The 21739-nt window shown below is 42.8% G+C and overlaps 1 protein-coding gene across 1 annotated transcript; it reads left to right on the top strand.

Annotated features, from left to right (window-relative positions):
• Positions 1-7282: 7282 nt before the first annotated feature.
• Positions 7283-21440, top strand: LOC127527428 (uncharacterized). The gene is made up of 11 exons (XM_051926149.1): positions 7283-8064; positions 8156-8277; positions 8363-8516; positions 8769-8893; positions 9003-9192; positions 9291-9412; positions 20169-20328; positions 20437-20558; positions 20645-20810; positions 20882-21000; positions 21181-21440. Exons 1-11 carry the CDS (start codon positions 7359-7361, stop codon positions 21427-21429), a joined length of 2235 nt encoding a protein of 744 aa, XP_051782109.1. The 5' UTR covers positions 7283-7358; the 3' UTR covers positions 21430-21440.
• Positions 21441-21739: the final 299 nt, after the last annotated feature.

The raw sequence follows: 21739 nt of genomic DNA, 5'->3' as shown, positions 1-21739 counted from the left end.
ATCTAAGAAAGAAAGGGTAACCACACAGGAACAGTAGCACTGCTTTGACACTGGGTGCTGCCAGTCTGCAGAACCGAGCGGAGAACTTGCGTACACCAGGGTATGAGGTACCGTGGAAATGTGCGTGGCTCTACGCTAAGTTTAGGTTTTATACATCGCGATTTGAGCGTAGAAACATTCGTATGTAACATTTCTGTGCGTACGCACCATTTATACATGAGGCCCCTGGTGTCTATATAAACATAGGGAACTCCAGTTTCTTTATTACATCTTGCTTGAAGAAGGGGCCTGAGTTGGCCCGAAAGCTTGCATAATGTAATCTTTTTTAGTTAGCCAATAAAAGGTGTCGTTTTACTTGACTTCTTACTACATTCATAATGGGTAACATGGTACAACATTCTAGTACTAATGATGGTCTACTATTTTTTCCAAAAGCCACGCATAAAAGAAGTGATAAGGAGGCCTTTTACAGCTGAATACTCTACCAATAGAGATCAACACAGTAGATCATTACATTTTTTTAATTTGGCCATTTCATAACCATATTTTAGTTGTACCATTAATAAATTAGATATGCATGGAATTATCTTTCTCTTGAATGAATCTGCAGTCATTATTAATCTTTAAATTTCTCTGTTTTCTTCTCTTCTGTGGTGGCGTTGTGAACCATCATCACCTGATCAGAGTCCTGTGCAGAGGCCTGTGATGTTTGAATGAAAGCAGATACCCCAACTTACCATGAGACCCACTGCATTGAATCCCCTATAATAAAGCCTAAAAAACAACAACAAAGAACTACTTAAGATTATTTATGTTAGGTAGAATGCCCAGTGGCAACTGAGTGGTCTTTGTCCTTGAAGCCCTACAAATTTTGTTTTTTTCCCCCAGCTTAACTACAGTTGTTTTTTTTTGTTTCTTTTTTTTTTCTGTCTACCCTGGTAACTTGACGTCATCATTGAACTCACATTTAGAGACAATTCTATATTTAAGGAGTCAATTTCTCTTAATTTTACTGTACTAGCTGTGTAAGCCCGTGCTTTAAAAAAGCCTGGGGTCCTAAAAACTATTGAAATCATCAGAAAAAAACTGAAATATAGAGATCTCAGATAATTGAAAGGAACTACTCTGGGCATCTCCCTCCTAGGAGGATTTGTTTTGCCGACGTACTCACATCGCTTGTGCAAGAGTAAAAGGGATACTGTTTTGCCGATGTTAGCGACTAAGCGACTTTGTCTTTCTTCAGAGGTTTCGTTTTGCTGACATGATCACATCGCTTGTGCATTAGCGGCTAAGTGAGTTTTCTGTTTCTGCAGCAGCAGAGCCCTTACCACGACTCCTCCTCTCACTTCTGGGCTGACAGACACACACACTTCCACGTGTAGACATTTATATATAAGATATCTATATTATCTGTGTGAGTTATTTATTTTTGTTTACTGTTTATTCATTATTCTTCTTCTTCTTTCGACTGCTCCTGTTAGGGGTTGCCACAGCGGATCATCTTCTTCCATATCTTTCTAGCCTCTTGTTCTGTTACACCCATCACCTGCATGTCCTCTCTCACCACATCCATAAACCTTTGCTTAGGCCTTCCTCTTTTCCTCTTCCCTGGCAGCTCTATCCTTAGCATCCTTCTCCCAATATACTCAGCATCTCTCCTCTGCACATGTCCAAACCAACGCAATCTCACCTCTCTGACTTTGTCTCCCAACCGCCCAACTTGAGCTGTCCCTCTAATGTACTCATTTCTAATCCTATCCATCCTCGTCACACCCAGTGCAAATCTTAGCATCTTTAACTCTGCCACCTCCAGCTCTGTCTCCTGCTTTCTGGTGAGTGCCACCGTCTTCAACCCATATAACACAGCTGGTCTCACTACCGTCCTGTAGACCTTCCTTTCATTTTTGCTGATATCCGTCTGTCACAAATTACTCCTGACACTCTTCTCCACCCATTCCACCCTGCCTGCACTCTCTTTTTCACCTCTCTTCCACAATCCCCATTACTCTGTACTGTTGATCCCAAGTATTTAAACTCATCCACCTTTGTCAGCTCTGCTCCCTACATCCTCACCATTCCATTCACTTTCCATCCCTCTCATTTACACACATGTATTCCGTCTTGTTCCTACTGGCCTTCATTCCTCTCCTCTCTAGAGCATATCTCCACCTCTCCAGGGTCTCCTCAACCTGCTCCCTACTATCGCTACAGATCACAATGTCATCAGCAAACATCATAGTCCACGGTGACTCCTGTCTAATCTCATCTGTCAACCTGTCCATCACCATTGCAAATAAGAAAGGGCTCAGAGCCGATCCCTGATGTAATCCCACCTCCAACTTGAATGCATCTGTCACTCCAACCGCTGACCTCACCACAGTCACACTTCCCTCGTACATATCCTGTACAACTTTTACGTACTTCTCTGCTACTCCCGACTTCCTCATACAATATCACAGCTCCTCTCAAGGCACCCTGTCAAATGCTTTCTCCAGGTCCACAAAGACGCAATGCAACTCCTTCTGGCCTTCTCTAAACTTCTCCATCAACATCCTCAGAGCAAACATTGCATCTGTGGTGCTCTTTCTTGGCATGAAACCATACTGCTGCTCACTAATCATCACCTCACTTTTTAACCTAGCTTCCACTACTCTTTCCCATAACTTCATGCTGTGGCTCATCAATTTTATTCCCCTGTAGTTACTGCAGTCCTGCACATCCCCCTTATTCTTAAATATCGGCACCAGTACACTTCTTCTCCACTCCTCAGGCATCCTCTCACTTTCCAAGATTCCATTAAACAATCTGGTTAAAAACTCCACTGCCATCTCTCCTAAACACCTCCATGTTTCCATAGGGTTTGTCATCTGGACCAACAGCCTTTCCATTTTTCATCCTCTTTATAGCTGTCCTTACTTCCTCCTTGCTAATCCATTGCACTTCCTGATTCACTATCTCCACATCATCCAACCTCTTCTCTCTCTCGTTCTCTTCATTCATCAGCCTCTCAAAGTATTCTTTCCATCTGCTCAACACACTCTCCTCACTTGTGAGTACGTTTCCATCTTTAACCTTTATTACCCTAACCTGCTGCACATCTTTCCCAGCTCGGTCCCTCTGTCTAGCCAATCTGTACAGGTCCTTTTCTCCCTCCTTAGTGTCCAGCCTCTCATACAACTCATCATACGACTTCTCTTTAGCCTTCGCCACCTCTCTCTTCACCTTGCGCCTTATGTCGTCGTACTCTTGTCTACTTTCTGCATCTCTCTGACTATCCCACTTCTTCTTTGCCATCCTCTTCCTCTTTCCAGATGTCATACCAAGCATCCTTCTTGCTGTCACCCTTACTACATCTGCTGTAGTTTCCCAGCCGTCTGGTAACTCTTCACTGCCAGCCAGTGACTGTATCACTTCCTCCCTAAACTCAACCTTGCGGTCTTCCTTTTTCAACTTGCACCATTTGATCCTTGGCTCTGCCCTCACTCTCTTCCTCTTCTTGATCTGCAACTTCATTGTACAGACCATGACCCTATGCTGCTTAACTACACTTTCCCCTGCCACCACTTTGCAGTCTTCAATCTCCTTCAGATCAACTCTTCTGAATAAGATGTAATCTACCTGTATGCATCTTCCTCCACTCTTGTACGTAACCCTATGTTCCTCCCTCTTCTTAAAATACTACAGCCATGTCCATTTGGCAAAATCCACTATCCTCTGACCTTCTTCATTCCTCTCCTTGACACCATACCTACCCATCACCTCCTCATCTCCTCTGTTCCCTTCACCAACATGCCCACTGAAATCCACTCCAATCACCACTTTCTGTCCCTCGGGTACACTGTTCATCACTTCATCCCACTCATTCCAAAAATCTTCTTTCTCACCCATTGCACACCCAACTTGTGGTGCATATGCACTAACAACATTCATCATCACACCTCCAATTTCCAGCTTCATAATCATTACTCTGCCTGACACTCTTTTCTTCTCCAAAACACTCTTGACATACAGAATAACTCCTACCCCATTTCTCCTCCCATCCACACCATGAACAATTTCAATCCAAATCCAATCCACCTGGCCTTACTCCCCTTCCATTTAGTCTCTTGCACGCACAATATATCAATCTTCCTTCTCTCCATCCTATCTACTAACTCTTTCCCATTACCAGTCATACTGCCAACATTCAAAGTTCCTATCCTCAGTTCCACTCTCTTTACTTTCCTTCTCTCTTCCTGCCTCCGGACTCGTCTCCCCCCTCTTCTTTTTCTTCTTCGGCCAACAGTAGTCCAATTTCTGCCAGCAGCCTGTTGGCTACCAGTACTGGTGGCAGTCGTTGTTAACCAGGGGCTTGACCAATCCAGTATGGAAATTTGTATTGTTGTCTGGATATTGATTTGGAAAAATTTTACACCAGATGCCCTTCCTGACGTAACCCTCCCTATTTATCTGGGCTTGGTGACTGGCATGAAGAAACACACTGGTTTGTGCATCCCCTGACTGCATTTGTATTGCAGACAACAATACAAATTTGGCTGGGTTCTATTTATTCATTATTATACTTACCTAATTTATTTTGTTTCTTCTTTTCTTGTAGTTACTGCTTTGACATTTCAGTACAGTAAATGATCTTACAGTAGAATGGAGGTTCTGGGCATGGCTGCCATGACTCTGTGATGTCATGCTGGCCTCGCAAAGCATCATGGAGTGCTGAGAAAAAATGTTCACCTAAGCCAGCAACACCATGATTTTCCAATTAAATATTTGGCGAACAAGGTCATATTCATTGTGAAATACACTTAGGCAAATTTCACTGATCAACACTATTATACACCAAGTAAGATCGTCTGCAATGTGGTGATGCTCAAAACTTTGGTGCTCTTGACCACCTCAATAATAGATCCATTGATGCAGAATGGAATGGGTATGTGCAGGACCTCCTCTTTTGTTTTGTCAACATTAAGTGTGAGATCGTTGCTCTTACACCAGTCAGCAAGACTCGCCACCTTCTCCACGTATGCTGCTTCATCATTATTATTGATGAGATCCACCACAGATGTGTTGTCAGCAAATTTGATGATTTAGTTTAAGGTGAATGTTGCAGAACAGGTGTGGGTCAGCAGTGTGAAGAGCAGTTTTGACTTGAAGACCCACCTCTCTTTGCCATTCATTAGTCAAGAGTGCTGTCTTCGATTCAAAAAGCCACTCTAATGAGTCTTTAGTTTACAGTTTACATACTGTAGCTGATGATGACTCAGGAAGTGACTATTTAACAACATTTTAGCAAAAAGGCATTTGTTTTGTAAGTTTTGAGCTAGCAACTGTATAAAAGACATTTGGATTATGTGACATAAGCAGCATGAGACTTTTTTTTCTGCATTATGACAAACAGGCATTCTGTAGGTAAAACTTCATCTGGTAGCATCCTGCTCAAAACCTGAACTGAGCTTATTAGGTTTGAAGATTTTAAGCTTTGTGTATGTAATAAATAGATAGATAGGTAGTGTTGGACAGCTAGCAGCTCAACCCGGCCAGGACGTGCTAAAGGACGGAAGGATGGGAGAAGGCAGCTGAAGAAAATGCAAGTTCTCCATCTCACCCAGAAACATTGGCAAGTCACAGAAGCATTTCCGGGTCAAGGATTATATAAAGGACTGCTGTAAACCCCACAAGCGTCCCCGAGTTGGGAGGTAGAAGACAGAGCTTGCTGGGAGGTATGGAGGAGAGAATTGTATATGATTATTGGTTGATTAATGTGATTATTTACTTGCCTGTATATGGTGGCTGTGGTGCTTCGAAGGCACTATATTTATAAAAGAAAGGAATTAAAAGTACCTTTTTGTACTTTTACCTGGTGTCCTGGATGTCTGTCTGTTGGGTTAGATTAGTGACAGCCCCCTCTAGTTTCACAATAGATAGATAGATAGATAGATAGATAGATAGATAGATAGATAGATAGATAGATAGATAGATAGATAGATAGATAGATAGAACTTTATTTGTCCACAGAGGGAAATTTGGATTTTTACAGAATAGTAAGAACACTATTTACACTTAAGTTGAAATATTAAAAAGGTGACCATTAATATGCCATAGCATTTTCATATGTGGTGCAGTAGTTTAGGCATTGGAGCACAAACCATAATGTGGGTTTAAATCCCACTACTGACACCATGTGAGTATGAACAAGTTTATAACTTTATAAGCCTATGCTCTAATAGATAAAATTGCTTATATTTCTTTATTTTCCTCTTAACTTTTGTTAAATCACCTTGGATAAATGTGTCAACAAAATAAAACTTAATAATTATTGCCTAATATTAAACTACTGAATAATTTTCTTATACCATTATAAGGTAGTGTGACATAGTGGTTATGTCTTTGGACTTAAATTTGACCACTTGAATCTTAAATATTGTAAGTAACCTAGGATAAAGGTATCAGCCAAATAAGTTAATGTAAATATATGCTTCTCATTGATTATACTGTTATACTGTTGTCAAGAATATATTTTTTTTTTGCAAAAATTAATTAAACAGCTCTATTCTAAAATCAGATTAGCACAACATGAATCTGCTTCTCACCATTAAAGAAAATGACGTTAGTAGTTTAAAAATTCGAGGGTCAGCTGGGTAAAGGGATTAATTTGATGGGTCAGCTTCCCTTATCATATTTATTACTGATCTGGAGTTTTATGAAAAATCACATAATACCAGAAGCTTAGATTTAATTTAATTTACCAGGAATTGTAACATTCAGATGGTGACACTTAAAAGATTTCTTTTTTCTCTTAGGAGTTCACTAGAGGAATGGAGCGCAGGTTTTGCTGTTAGCAATAATTTAGAGCAGAAAATAACTCGCCCTCCTGCCACTTAAACACAATGACTTTAAATTAAAAAAACAAAAAAAAACCAGGACCAATTAAACCAATCTTCCTTTTTAAAAACAAGGCTCATTTCAGAAAACAATTACTGTTAATTCCTTTCCATTAAAGTTAATTTAAACTTTTAGTTCTTATAGAGATATTCCTGGTCTGGTGATACTTCTTTATTTTGCCTTATAAACTTCTAGACAATGCACATATTTAAGTACTAAATTACTTATTAGTTTGAAACACCTCAAATTTCTTTTGTCATCTTAGAATAATCCAGATGCCTGCAAAATGGAAGAAGAGTCATTAGGGAAACAGTATCACCTGATCATTTGGGTAGAAGAACTACTAAATGTCTAATTAATTCGGTCATCCTGCTTATTGGTCGTTAGTCATCTTGCTGCACCATTGAAGATTCTCATGAGGGAAGTTACAAAGTAGTGCCTTTAGGGCTTTGTCAGGGTTTTGTCTGTCTAGTTAGTAGACAATGGGAACATATTGGCGGGGGTCCTGTCCTGCCCTTGTTTTAGTTTGGTTGTTTTGCAGTGCTTTTGTATTTGGATTAGGAAATAGTTTTCTCTATCCTGAAGAGGCTAATTCTAAAGATGAGAGAAACTTGGCTTTTGAAGGAAATTCAAACCTTGGAGTTGATGGGAGCACATCTTTTGAAGGTGGTGTGTTTTCTGAAAACCATCTCTATAAAACTCATCGAGGTTATAGCAGTTCTGATTTGTCAATTCCAGCAGTGGCACCTAAGTACTATAAAGAGCTGTCATTTCAAGAAGATGATGCCAGTGACTCTAGTCCCTTGAAGACTGTGCCTGAATTTATCAATATGGCTGCTCACCAGGCCTCCCCTGAGTTGGGAAATGAGAATGCGAGAACCAGAATTTCAGATGGGCACCTTTGGAATGATGTCTTAACAGATATTTCCAATGTTTTATATGATGTAAACTGGAGAGCAGATCTTCTAGATGGAGAAAGTTCACCATTTAATTTCTATGGTGTGTTCAGTTTGTCAAAGTCTGTTAAAGTATGGGGTGATCAAAGTCCTGCCTTTCATTTGCCTCCAAAAAATGAATCCTCTTGTGGTAAAGATGGAGCCCCCCACCACCCCCTACAGTCTGTTAGTTGCAATATGACTAACATGACTGTTGTATTTAAAGGACATCTAAAAGAGCTCTTTGTACAAGGTAAAGGGTGAGCTTTGACGTCTGTAAGCTTGTGGAATGACTTATTAAAAGGGTTTCTTATGTGTATGGTGTGTGATTTTATTTTTACTAGTTAACTCCTCTACACTTTTGGATATTTCTAATCTTCTGCCTAAGTGTAAGTATGATGTAAAAGGAAAGCATGGGTCTTTTCATTTTACGACTCCATATAATGGCTGTTATGTAAAGAAACTGGTAAGTGACTACCTCCCCGCTATTCTCTCCAAGTAGTGGTTCTTTACAATTGGTCCAGTAAAGTCTAAGTTCCATTTGTTTGTAGGGTGACTGCTTTGTCCTCAACCTTGTATGGAAAAACAAGCCTGTGGTTCTTTCTTGTCCAGCTGAACCCACACCATCATTACTTACATTTTGCCAAAGGGACAAAATGACCATCGTCCTTCCTGAAGGTCCTCTAGACCTGCTAAAAGTGAAAGGTAATGAGCTTTCCTTTGTTACCTCCTGGTGTCCATTTTAGTCTCCCGTGCAAAACTTTAACCATCCAGTTTGCCTGCCTCTTGAAACTCTAGTAGAGAATTTAAAGTGTAATTATACCACTTCATTATGATGATATCCTGTAAATTTGCACCCACAAGAAATGTAATGAGGAATGGGATCTGCTGTTCTGTGCTCTTTTAGTATGGCAAGCTAGAAGTCCAATGGGCTTAATTACGTTTTCTCTTGTGCAGATCGCTTTAATAAATGGATAACTGCTTACAAGATTGCCCACAAGTGCAAATACCTTATATGGAGGGATTCTTTGGGCAGAATTGTCTTCTCGGCTTCTTTTAAAGCCTGCCATGTGATGGAAATGGTAAGTTTCACTTTACTTTGAAGGCTGAACCCATATTTGTGCTAGGTCTTGTATTAAGATGTTTTTTTTAACCTGGTCTAAAATGAGTTTGGCTTTATTGTTTTTGCAGAAGGATGATTATGTTCTAACAGTAAGCTATAAATCAGCTGGGGCAACTGGACACGTCGTGATGTCTTGCCCTGTTGAAACCCATGTCCAGCATCCTTACCACTATCTGGATTTCCCAAATTTGTTGTGTGCAAAGAATGGGATTATCATTCACCTCCCAAAATGGAACTTGCAGGCTATTCAACTAAAAGGTGAGAAGCAATTTTAATTCGACTACAGCTTTGAGTCCCATCAAATTTTGAAGCTCTCAATGATTGAATGGGAGACCCAACATAACTTGTTTTTACAGATGTATTTGGAAATGCAGTAAATATTGAGGATGTTGCAGAAGACTGTGACTTCAGGCTCATTCATGATATGGCTTCAGTCACGTTAATGGCTTCTTTTGAAAGCTGCAATGTAAAATTACAGGTAATACTCCAAGAATGTTTTCTTTCAAACATTAAGTTGCACATGAGTATCAGTTAAAAATATTTTTCCTCCTCGCCTTACCCCAAAACTCAACTTTTAATTTATGCCCAAGACCGTAAATTCATTCTGGATGTGTAAGAGGTGGGTGGCTATATTCTTCTAGAGGATATTTTCCGCTTTTTGAGCTTCTGTAAAAGCTATCATTCAAATGTTTAAAGTGGGCCTTGTAGAAGCATGGAAAGGGACAAACCACACATGACCTAATATGGCAGAATGAACACACCAAGTGATTTTAAATGAGTTTTTCTAAAGTAATCTGGATGGAACAAAACTGTAGCCACCACAACCCTCCAAGTGATTAGTAGCTTGAAGATTGGGTTGTAACAATCTGCAGTCATTACAGCCCTCCAGGAACTCTTTGCAAACCCCTTATCTAAAAACCAACCTACAACAATACCTGGGTTTTAGAGGTAGATAGGTACGATTACTACATGGGTTGAATTCCCAGTATTTTTGTTCACCCAACTTCCAAGATTTGAGACTGACTAGTTAGAATATTTAGGAAACAAATTCAACATATCTCCCTGCTGAAATGGCTTCGCTTCAAATAACTGAATTTAAATAATCATTTAAAGTATAGCTTTTATGATTGCTTAATTTCTTTTGTATTAAGACTAGCAAAACACCCACGCTTCGCAGCAGAGAAGTAGTGTTAGACGTTATGAAAAAGACAGGGAAACATTTTAAAAATGTAACATGATTGTCAATGTAATTGTTGTAGGCTTATTTTAGTATTGAGAGTGAATCTGATGATTGTAAAGTTTTGATAAATCTTGTGTATAAGAAATGCACATTTTAAGGATGGAAGGATCCCTTTGTAAACGATGTTTGTAGTTCTGCCCTTGGGCCGTAAAATGACCAAGCTGTCTGCTGAGCTTACTCTTGAGCATGCAATGTAATGTTGGCCATGTGAGAAACAACCTCACCATCAACCTTTTTTTAGTCTGGCCCTGTGACTTATTGTCATAGCGAAGCTGAGTCCGTTCCAGTGAAGAGAGTTGCCTCAATGTGATTCTTGTGCGGAGATCTGATCTGAAGCCTGGTGCCATTACAAAGTTTTGGTGGTTGTAAGTTTCGTAGTAACATAATTGGTGCGCCGACCTTCAAAAGTAGAGTATGCGGAGGCATGCCTTGAGGATTAAGTTTGAAGAAACTCTACCAGATAGTGCAGTGTCCTAGTTCTACAACAGAGTTGAAAGACTTGTATGTTTTTGTTTCGGAAGTTAGTTGGTGAAGTGTTTATATGAAGTCATTTTTAGGTGTTTAGAATAGCTCTACCCCTCAACTGTGAGATGTCATTTTCATGCAGATTTCGTAGGTTGGGATAAACCTTTTTCAATAAGGTTTTGTAAGGTATTCATCAGGATACCGCGATTGTTAGGAACATTGATTTTACAGTTCTGTTCAATTAAATTGCCATCTATTTTGTTGGAGAGCAGCGAACTCTCTCTAGCTTTTTTTTTGTTGCAGTTCAAGTAAACCCTCATGTTTATTATGGCCGAAGACCAACGTTCTTGCCTTAGGTATGAAGACTTCAGACTTGCTTTAACTTGTCGGCATGTGTTCCTCTTGGGATAACTGGTAAGGTCAGCTGGAAGTCTCCAGCCAGCAAGACTGTCAAGCCTCCCATCATTTTTGTCGCGTTTTATCCTGTAGGGTCTAAAACCTCAACACCTAGTCTGTGTGCCATAGTCCATTCATCCTATATAATGGGCTTGCAATCGTGCAGCACTTGTGCCATGGTGCTCTGGTTGGATATGTTACACATAGGGGAATTGGTATGGGTGAGGTTTAGAGGTAGCCTGAAAGAATGAGCAGTCCTTCCACCCTTGAAGCGGTGGAGTAAAGAGGAGAGCAGTGAGCACGACGAACAGCTGAGGAAAGTAAGGGAGTGAGGAGGCACGTGAGCGCAGGATGTCAATGTATATAGGCAGGGAGCCAACCATGTTGTAGGTGCGCGGATAGCAGCCGTGCAGAAAAAGGGGGACCAGAGCCAGCCCTTGTGTGTGTCTGCCGTGAAATAAATCCTCTTTTAACGGAAATAAGGAATGAAACCGCCAAAAGGAGAGGTTAGTTTGAAAAGTTCCTTATGGCATAATGGTGAGAACTGCCAAAAAGTCGTTACTTTCGAAGGATTCATTTTGCACTGTGCACCGTAATGAACTTAACACTTGTACGTACAGTGTAAAGGATGAGCATAGGAAATATTGGGCTTCCTACATATATTGGAAGTTGCAGAAATAGTGAGGGGTTTCCCATATATATATATATATATATATATATATATATAAAATATTATACACAGTTTAGGGGGTACATATGTGTAATACTTCTAAACTTAAGGACTACATGCAGGAAGAGTAAAGTAGGTAATGCAGGCTTTGGTAGACCTTGCAGACCTCCACCCATGGGACATGCAACAAATAATGTGACTTTACTATTAAGTGGTCAAAACCAGTCCATCTATGGCATTTAATAGTATGGTGCTATTGTATGACTTGTGAAATTTCAGTACTAACTGTGTTAAATGTTTGTATAACCTGGAACTTCAAGTGATTGGCTTGTCCTAGAATCAAGTATTCTACAATCTTTAATTATATCTGGCCCAAATAACCCATTTAGACTTGTATAATTTGTTACTGGTGCTGATATTGGTGGTAGGTGTTCTAGGTGACCATCTTAAATGGGCACCCTCTCCCATGACCATCCTTGCCGGGTGTCGCTGCTTGGCATGGGAACTGTAGTTCCCTCAATCGCAAAACCTTTTGTAAAGGAATGCATTCTGCCCAGCGAGTCATTGGGAGGGGTGGTGATCCTAACCTACCGGACCAGTTAGGGAGTGTCTATGGCAAGCCAGGAAAATCCTCAATGACTTCAGTCATTTGAGTTGTGTACCATTTTTTGTTTATTACCTTTATAGGCAGTCTGTACTGCAGCATTGGGTTCTAAACCAGCAGATTAACCACTTCATTTTAACAGTACCAGACACTACGTAAAATATACCCTTCACATCCACTCCCTCCCATATTCTTGTTGCTGTTCATCCCTATATTTTGAACTTTTGTATAGTTACTATACATTGTACAATCAAAATTTTCAGAATGTCTAGGAGTTTAAGATGTGACTTATTATTGTAAGTGTACTCCAGTTTTAAATTCAGTCAGGTGTCCAGGTTAGAATCTGAAATTTGTGCCACATGTGCCTTAAGTGTGAATACCCTGTTCTGTGCCATGTGTCTGTTTTAATGTGCCCAATGGTGAATTCAGTCTACTTTCAACAACGGGAGAGGATTAGGATCACTTAATCTGTCCTGCCTCTATCTGGCAAAAAGTCAGGGGGCTACACAAGTCCATTGCTTCACACTAATCCACTTGCCTCTTTTACCCCTTTTGTGCTTTTATTCTTAAACTAGCAAAATACCTGCACTTCGCAGCGGAGAAGTAGTGTGTTAGAGGTTATGTAAACATATATACATATCTACATATATACATATCTACATATACACATCTATCTATCTATATAAATATATAAATATAAATATATATACAGTACACACACACATACATAAACACACATATATACATAGTGCGTTGTAACACGGCCTGTGATTGTTACATGGGAGGGAGATGACAAATCACAGCTTCCCGCTTTCTAATCGGGCCTGTGATTGGTGCTTTGACTGATGCCCAGATCCCACAGTATGTCCCCTTAGGAGAGGCGTTAGGCAAGTGTAATGGAATAGCGGTGCTGCAAGTTTAGCTTTACACCTGTTTTTAAGACTTATTGACTGAAACGGGCTTTCACGAAAAAAGTTAGGGCTTTGCTACAGGATACACCCTCCACAAGTTAAGCAACTAAAAATAAAGGTATATATTTCTGTTTTATTTAAACCTTTTAAGTTTGTATGCGGGCGGCATGGTGGCGCAGTGAAAGGTGCCAGTTAGGAGACCTGGGTTCGCTTCCCTGCATGGAGTTTGAATGATCTCCCCGTGTCTGTCTGGGTTTCCTCCGGGTACTCCGGTTTCCTCCCACAGTCCAAAGACATGCAGGTTAGGTGCATTGGCGATTGTAAATTGTCCCTGGTGTGTGGGTGTGTGTGTGCGCCCTGCGGTGGGCTGGCACCTTGCCCGGGGTTTGTTTCCTGCCTTGTGCCCTGTGTTGGCAGGGACTGGCTCCTGTATTTAGGATATAGCAGGTTGGATAATGGATGGATGGACATTTGTATGCACAGCCCCATTTGCCCGTTTTCGTTTTTTTTTCTTTCTTCAGTAATATTTCAGCAAACCCGGAGCTTGTCAGTTCAAATCCTGGTATTGACACCACTGTGTGACCCTGAGGAAGTCACTTCACCTGCCTGTGCTGCAAAAAACAAAAGTAATGTAACAAATTGTACCTTAGATGTTGCAAGTTGCTGGAATAAAGGCATAAGTCAAATAGATAAATGTATTATACACACAGGAACTATTCATTTATTTTCAGTTAAGTCATCTGCAGCAAACCTTTATAAATGAGGGTTTCTCCTTTTTAGATAGTGCAAACTGTTTCTTCTTCATTGAGGTTTTCTCTTGGAGAGCTTTTTTCATTTCATTGAATATTAAAGCAGCAGCTGCCAAAATATATAGCATTCTTATTAATTTTTCAACATTGTGTAAAATAACTTTATAAAGTAACATAAAAGGTTTAAATACTGGTTATCCTTTTACACTAAAATATTACTAAAGAGATACAAAAAAAGTAAAATGCATATGTTTTTTCTTTAAGGAGATTAAATATTACTGAAGAAAGGGAAAAAAAAAAAAAAAAACTAAAACAGCCAAATGGGGCTATGCATACGAACTTAAAAGGTTTAAATAAAACAGAAATATACACTTTTATTTTTACTTCCTTAACTTGTGGAGGGTGTATCCTGTAGCAAAGCCCTAACTTTTTTCGTGAAAGCCCATTTCAGTCAATAAGTCTTAAAAACAGGTGTAAAGATATTGACAATAAGCTACGCAAATTCACCAAGACGTGGAATCGTTTAAATCAAGTATCATTACATCTTCCTTTCTTAAAGAGAAGTAAGGCAATACTTATAAGCTTAGTAATGTTATACATTTCAAATGCTACTTTGATAAACTTTTTATCACTTCAAACAACTGAACTATCCAGAACATTTCAGGCATACATCCAGCATTCAAACTATGTATAAAAAGCACAACTGTTAAAGGAATTCAGCATTTAATTGAAAATGTTCCTTTAATCCTCAACATGTCTCAATGAGTCGTTCTGGTGGTTTTACTTGACGTTTTGATCTTCTGGTTAATTGTGTTTGCAGTTGAGATGTTCTTTCCTGATTTATACCTGTTTTCTCATTAATATCTGTTTCGCTGGTGTTAGGGTTCTGATTAGAGGTTATTGGTCCTTTGATGTCTCGACGGTTTCTTCTTAGAACAGCTCCTATTACGCAATTCCGTCACATACTGGTCTATCGTTTCGCCGCTTTTCTGGAAACATGTAAAAAACTTGTGCCGCTCAAACGTCACATTGCGCTTTGGGTTGCAATACACTTCGAATTTTTCAACTATTTTGTTCAATTTCATATTGTCTCCATCTTCTTCAAACTGAAAATTGTTATACAACTCTAGCGCCTCTTCGCCAATTACATGTAGAAGCATAGACGCTTTCATTTTTTCACACTTCCTATCTGCTTCAATCGCAGCAAGATACAACTTGAATCTGTTTAAATCTTTTCCAATTTTTCAGCTACATTTCCCTTTAACTGGAGATTTGGTGGGGGCTGTAATCCTTCCATATTTTTTTTTTCCTCTTTTGCTAGAACGTCTTAGCGCTTTCTGACCACGTTTTCGGGGTACTCACAGACACGAGACTCGTTCAAAAGCTGAACCTCTTCTTCACATTCCTCTTCCAATCCGCCACTTCTGACACCATGTAGTGATCTTGTTAGGTTCATAGTTTAATCAATACACAGGATTGAAAGATATAATAACTTTTAAATAGACAGACTTTAGAGACATTTACTGTACATGTTACTACTCGTTCTTTAGTTCACGCCCATTCTCCTACTTGCATCAGCATTCATCCATCCATCCATCCATTGTCTCCCACTTATTCGAGGTCGGGTCGCGGGGGCAGCAGCTTGAGCAGAGATGCCCAGACTTCCCTCTCCCCGGCCACTTCTTCTAGCTCATCCAGGAGAATCCCAAGGCGTTGCCAGGCCATTCGAGAGACATAGTCCCTCCAGCGTGTCCTGGGTCTTCCCTGGGGCCTCCTACCGGTTGGACGTGCCCCGGAACAACTCACCAGGGAGGCGTCCAGGAGGCATCCTGATCAGATGCCCGAGCCACCTCATTTGACTCCTCTCGATGCGGAGGAGCAGTGGCTCTACTCTGAGCCCCTCCCGGATAACTGAGCTTCTCACCCTATCTTGAAGGGAAAGCCCAGACACCCTGCGGAGGAAACTCATTTCAGCCGCTTGTATTCGCGATCTCGTTCTTTCGGTCACTACCCATAGCTCATGACCATAGATAGATAGATAGATAGATACTTTATTAATCCCGATGGGAAATTCACAAGGTGAGGGTAGGAACATAGATCGACTGGTAAATTGAGAGCTTCGCCTTGCGGCTCCGCTCCTTTTTCACCACAACAGACCGATGCAGAGCCCCCATTACTGCGGATGCCGCACCGATCCGCCTGTCGATCTCGCGTTCCATTCTTCCATCACTCGTGAACAAGACCCCGAGATACTTGAACTCCTCCACTTGGGGCAGGATCTCTCTACCAACCCTGAGAGGGCACTCCACCCTTTTCCGGCTGAGGACCATGGTCTCGGATTTGGAGGTGCTGATTCTCATCCCAGCCGCTTCACACTCGGCTGCGAACCGATCCAGAGAGAGCTGAAGATCACGGCCTGATGAAGCAAACAGGACAACATCATCTGCAAAAAGCAGTGACCCAATCCTGAGCCCACCAAACCGGACCTCCTCAATGCCCTGGCTGCGCCTAGAAATTCTGTCCATAAAAGTTATGAACAGAATCGGTGACAAAGGGCAGCCCTGGCGGAGTCCAACTCTCACTGGAAACGGGTTCGACTTACTGCCGGCAATGCGGACCAGGCTCTGGCAACGATCGTACAGGGACCGAACAGCCTTTATCAGGGGGGCCGGTACCCCATACTCGGAGTACCCCCCACAGGATTCCCCGAGGGACACGGTCGAACGCCTTTTCCAAGTCCACAAAACACATGTAGACTGGTTGGGCAAACTCCCATGCACCCTCCAGGACCCTGCTAAGGGTATAGAGCTGGTCCACTGTTCTGCGACCAGGACGAAAACCACACTGTTCCTCCTGAATCCGAGGCTCGACTATCCGACGGACCCTCCTCTCCAGGACCCCTGAATAGACTTTTCCAGGGAGGCTGAGGAGTGTGATCCCTCTGTAGTTGGAACACACCCTCCCATCCCCTTTCTTAAAGAGGGGGACCACCACCCCGGTCTGCCAATCCAGAGGCACTGTCCCTGATGTCCATGCGATGTTGCAGAGGCGTGTCAGCCAAGACAGTCCTACAACATCCAGAGCCTTGAGGAACTCCGGGCGTATCTCATCCACCCCCGGGGCCCTGCCACGAAGGAGTTTTTTGACCACCTCAGTCCCAGAGATGGGGGAGCCCACCTCTGAGTCCCCAGGCTCTGCTTCCTCATTGGAAGGCATGTTAATGGGATTGAGGATGTCTTCGAAGTACTCCCCCCACCGACCCACAACGTCCCGAGTCGAGGTCAGCAGCGCACCATCCCCACCATATACAGTGTTGACACTGCACTGCTTCCCCCTCCTGAGACGCCGGACGGTGGACCAGAATCTCCTCGAAGCCGTCCGAAAGTCGTTCTCCATGGCCTCCCCAAACTCCTCCCACGCCCGAGTTTTTGCCTCGGCAACCACCAAAGCCGCATTCCGCTTGGCCTGCCGGTACCTATCAGCTGCCTCCAGGGTCCCACAGGACAAAAGGGTCCTGTAGGACTCCTTCTAAAGCTTGACGGCATCCTTCACCGCCGGTGTCCACCAACGGGTTCGGGGATTGCCACCACGACAGGCACCGACCACCTTACGGCCACAGCTCCGGTCAGCTGCCTCAACAATAGAGGCACGGAACATGGCCCATTCGGACTCAATGTCCCCCACCTCCTTCGGGATGTGGTCGAAGTTCTGCCGGAGGTGGGAGTTGAAGCTGCTTCTGACAGGGGACTCTGCCAGACGTTCCCAGCAGACCCTCACAACACGTTTGGGCCTACCACGCCTGACCGGCATCCTCCCCCACCATCGAAGCCAACTCACCACCAGGTGGTGATCAGTTGACGGCTCCGCCCCTCTCTTCACCCGAGTGTCCAAGACATGTGGCCGCAAGTCCGACGACACGACCACAAAGTTGATCATCGAACTGAGGCCTAGGGTGTCCTGGTGCCAAGTGCACATATGAACACCCCTATGCTTGAACATGGTGTTCGTTATGGACAATCCGTGATGAGCACAGAAGTCCAATAACAAAACACCGCTCGGGTTCAGATCGGGGGGGCCATTCCTCCCAATCACGCCCTTCCAGGTGTCACTGACATTGCCCACGTGAGCATTGAAGTCTCCCAGCAGAACGAGGGAGTCCCCAGAAGGTATGCCCTCTAGCACCCCATCCAGGGACTCCAAAAAGGGTGGGTACTCCGAACTGCTGTTCGGTGCATACGCACAAACAGTTAGGACCCGTCCCCCCACCCGAAGGCGAAGGGAGGCTACCCTCTCGTCCACCGGGGTAAACCCCAATGTACAGGCTCCAAGTTGGGGGGCAATAAGTATACCCACACCTGCTCGGCGCCTCTCACCGGGGGCAACTTCAGAGTGGTACAGAGTCCAGCCCCTCTCAAGGAGATTGGTTCCAGAGTCCAAGCTGTGCGTCGAGGCGAGTCCGACTATATCTAGCCGGAACCTCTCAACTTCGCGCACTAGCTCAGGCTCCTTCCCCTTCAGAGAGGTGACATTCCACGTCCCAAGAGCCAGCTTCTGTAGCCGAGGATCGGACTGCCAAGGTCCCCGCCTTCGGCCACCACCCAACTCGCACTGCACCCGACCTCCTTGGCCCCTCCCATAGGTGGTGAGCCCATGGGAAGGGGGACCCACGTTGCCTCTTCGGGCTGTGCCCGGCCGAGCCCCATGGGTGCAGGCCCGGCCGCCAGGCGCTCGCCATCGAGCCCCATCTCCAGGCCTGGCTCCAGAGTGGGGCCCCGGTGACCTGCGTCCGGGCAAGGGAAAACGCCGTCCAAAATTGTTTTTCTTCATAGGAGGTTTGTTTAACCGCTCTTTGTCTCATCCCTCACCTAGGACCAGTTTGCCTTAGGTGGCCCTACCAGGGGCATAAAGCCCCGGACAACAGAGCTCCTAGGATCACCCCTCCTTTAACCGCCACCTTATCGTGGTGGAGGGGTTTGCGTGTCCCAATGATCCTAGCATTCACAGGCATTACTAATCATTCTGTAAGTATCCCTTAATAGACCTTACTAATCAACTATCATTACAAAATCCAATGTGGTTTGTGCCCTTCAGAATGAAAACAGTTTGCATTTACTTTTTTAATAAAAGGCGAGCTTTTAAGCCTGAGAAATCACCCAGTAAATGCACACGTTTAATTGCACATGTGTTAATATGTATGCTTACACAGTATTAAACCCACCAAGACATGGAATGGTTTAAATCAAGGCACTGCGCTACCTTCTTCCAGATCGGCCCCAAGGCGTTTCATGTGATTACGTAGGAGGCGTGATGACGCGATACGTGACTCCACCCCCTGTCCATTACAGTATATGGACAAAAAAGAGGTTCCAGTTATGACCGTTACGCTTTGAATTTTGAAATGAAACCTGCCTAACTTTTGTAAGTAAGTTGTAAGGAATGAGCCTGCCAAATTTCAGCCTTCCACCTACACGGGAAGTTGGAGAATTAGTCAGTCAGTCAGTGAGGGCTTTGCCTTTTATTAGTATAGATTCTTGGCCTGCCTTTTTCCAGGTAAGATGGCATAGAACCAGCACATTCTTCTTGCGGCTTGTTCTTTGGTCTGATGCACCCTTGCTTGTAGAGAGCCAGTGTTGCTAGTACTGATAACTGGCACAGTTTGTAATGGAGATCTACTTCTAAATGAGTATAAAACCTCCTGGGATTATGTAAAACTTTGGACCCTTGTAATGCCTTTCCACTACTGGTATGGCTTTGAAAGATTTGGCCTGAACGATCTACTGAAATTGCTTTGTCCCAGTCCTTTACTGCCATACCAGTAATGGAAAGGCATTACAAGGGTCCAAAGTTTCTTACAATCCCCAAGGTGGGTTTTATGCTCTGCAGTGGATCTCTATAGTAGATCTCCATTAAGACTTCAGAATGATTTAAGATGCATACTTGTAAAGCTTGTACAAAATACGCTAGCAGTCCACTGTTGTATAGTAACAATTCAAGACCGCCTTGAACCTGCAAAAAGGACTCTGAAGAGTAAGTGAAGTGTGCTTTTTATAAGTTGGTGGTAAGGCCTTTTGAAGGCCAGCAGTCAAAATGCCATTTTAAAAAGACAATATTAGGTTAATGTCCGCTTGACTGTATGTGCTTCATTGAAGTAGTCCAATGTAGCACCCGTGTGGAAATTGTTTTTTTTTTTTTTTACGAGGGCAAGCAACATGTATTGACTGTTCAGTTCATAATGTCTGGAATGAACAAATCTGTCAATGTCCGATGTGAACAATCCATGAAGCCAAGAATTCACTGCAGGGCTTCAAACATGACGATAGAGCTACCACATGGACCCCTGGAGAAAGTTTTCATAAAATGTAAGTCACTTAGACTATACAGAACATCCTCTGCAGTCAAAAGAGCATGACTGTTTAGTGTCTTTTGGTTCCTTCAATGCCCATTCTAAGATTTTTTTTTTTTTTAAGCTCGACTGAATCAGTTGATTGCAGTCAAAGTTGCTCCCAAATACTGCAGGTACCATCTGGTCAGAGATCGTGGCATGAACCTCCTGACTGCATCTTACTTGTCCTGTGATGTTAAAACTGTGGTAAGAAGGGTTAGAAACTGCCTTTAGAAGTGCACACCATGAAGATCCTTCTTTGTTTTAGCTGACTTCTCTACCTTGTCCATCAGAATTACAACTATGTCTTGCCGGTGTTCTATATGTCGGCTTCTGGTAAGCAAGGTTCTGTAAACATGGAATGCCCAGCAACAACCGGAAAACCTAGGGTCCTCTGCAGAAGGTCCAGTATGACTCTGTACTTGCCAAAGGTTCCACTGGAACAAATCCGACTCAGAAGTAAGTTGGAAAGCTAAAATGTCTGAGGGGTAATGGAAGAGGGTTAAGTTGGCACTATTGCTTGTTTTCAGACCATCATGGAAAGACTGTCCCCATCCATGCTGCCAAGCACTGCCACTACATTTTAATGGAAGGAAACCGGCGCCTGATTTTCACTACTTCCTACAAGGCCTGTGATGTGCAAATAAAGGTGAGATGCTTACACCGGACATGTCCTTGGGCAGATTAATGCACTTTGTAGGCCAATACCGGATTCACTGTAGAGGTCAAAAACCAACTAAATTGTGCTGGCTACATTGTCTTAGTAGTGGTGTTCATGGATATCCTCTACTGTACTAATCGAATGGTGTCTCTGCATGTGGTATTTTAGTACAGGCATTACATTTTGACTGTGGTGTATGGAAGTGACACACAGGGCGAGGCATCTGTGGAGATGAAATGTCCAGTTGAAGAAACGGAGAATATTCCCAGCCAGGCAGTGACCTGTGGCAAATCTGGAATGTTTGTGTTGCTTCCAAAGGGTTCCCCAGAGGATGTTAAAATAATTGGTATGTGTCTTCAGTGTGGAGTCATCCTTGATCAGCTTGCAGTAATCATGAAGCTTTTGGTTTTTTTCTAGACTATCTTGGTAATGAGGTTGCAGTGATAAATGTGTCAAAACATTGCCAGTACATGTTGGAAAAGCATTGGAATGGAAGCATGTCTTTCACGGCCCATTATAGGAGCTGTGATGTTAAGTTGCAGGTGGGTTATAGGAGGCTTACAAGCATTTGACTGGCTGCTTCCTATGTAGGCCTCTAAATTATCTACATTTGTATAGTGGGTATTGACCATTGTGTCTTCGAGTGCATAAAAATGAACATTTAAAACAAATGGAGGCCAAATGCTTCCTCCTGAAATTGCTACACGTTGTGAAATATCCTTCAGCC

This window comes from Erpetoichthys calabaricus, chromosome 4 (assembly GCF_900747795.2).
Source record: "Erpetoichthys calabaricus chromosome 4, fErpCal1.3, whole genome shotgun sequence".
Classification (NCBI taxonomy): Eukaryota; Metazoa; Chordata; class Cladistia; order Polypteriformes; family Polypteridae; genus Erpetoichthys; species Erpetoichthys calabaricus.
Note: the sequence above shows the minus strand (reverse complement) of the source record. Positions and strands in the feature narration are given on the sequence as shown.

What these genes read in the sequence shown, in the direction of transcription:
- LOC127527428 (XM_051926149.1), top strand. Translation starts at nt 7,359, where the DNA reads ATGGGAACATATTGGCGGGGGTCCTGTCCTGCCCTTGTTTTAGTTTGG. An exon ending in GCTGTTATGTAAAGAAACTG is followed by an intron (nt 8,278 to 8,362) that starts GTAAGTGACTAC and finishes ATTTGTTTGTAG; the next exon opens with GGTGACTGCTTTGTCCTCAA. An exon ending in CCTGTGATGTTAAAACTGTG is followed by an intron (nt 20,559 to 20,644) that starts GTAAGAAGGGTT and finishes CTTGTCCATCAG; the next exon opens with AATTACAACTATGTCTTGCC.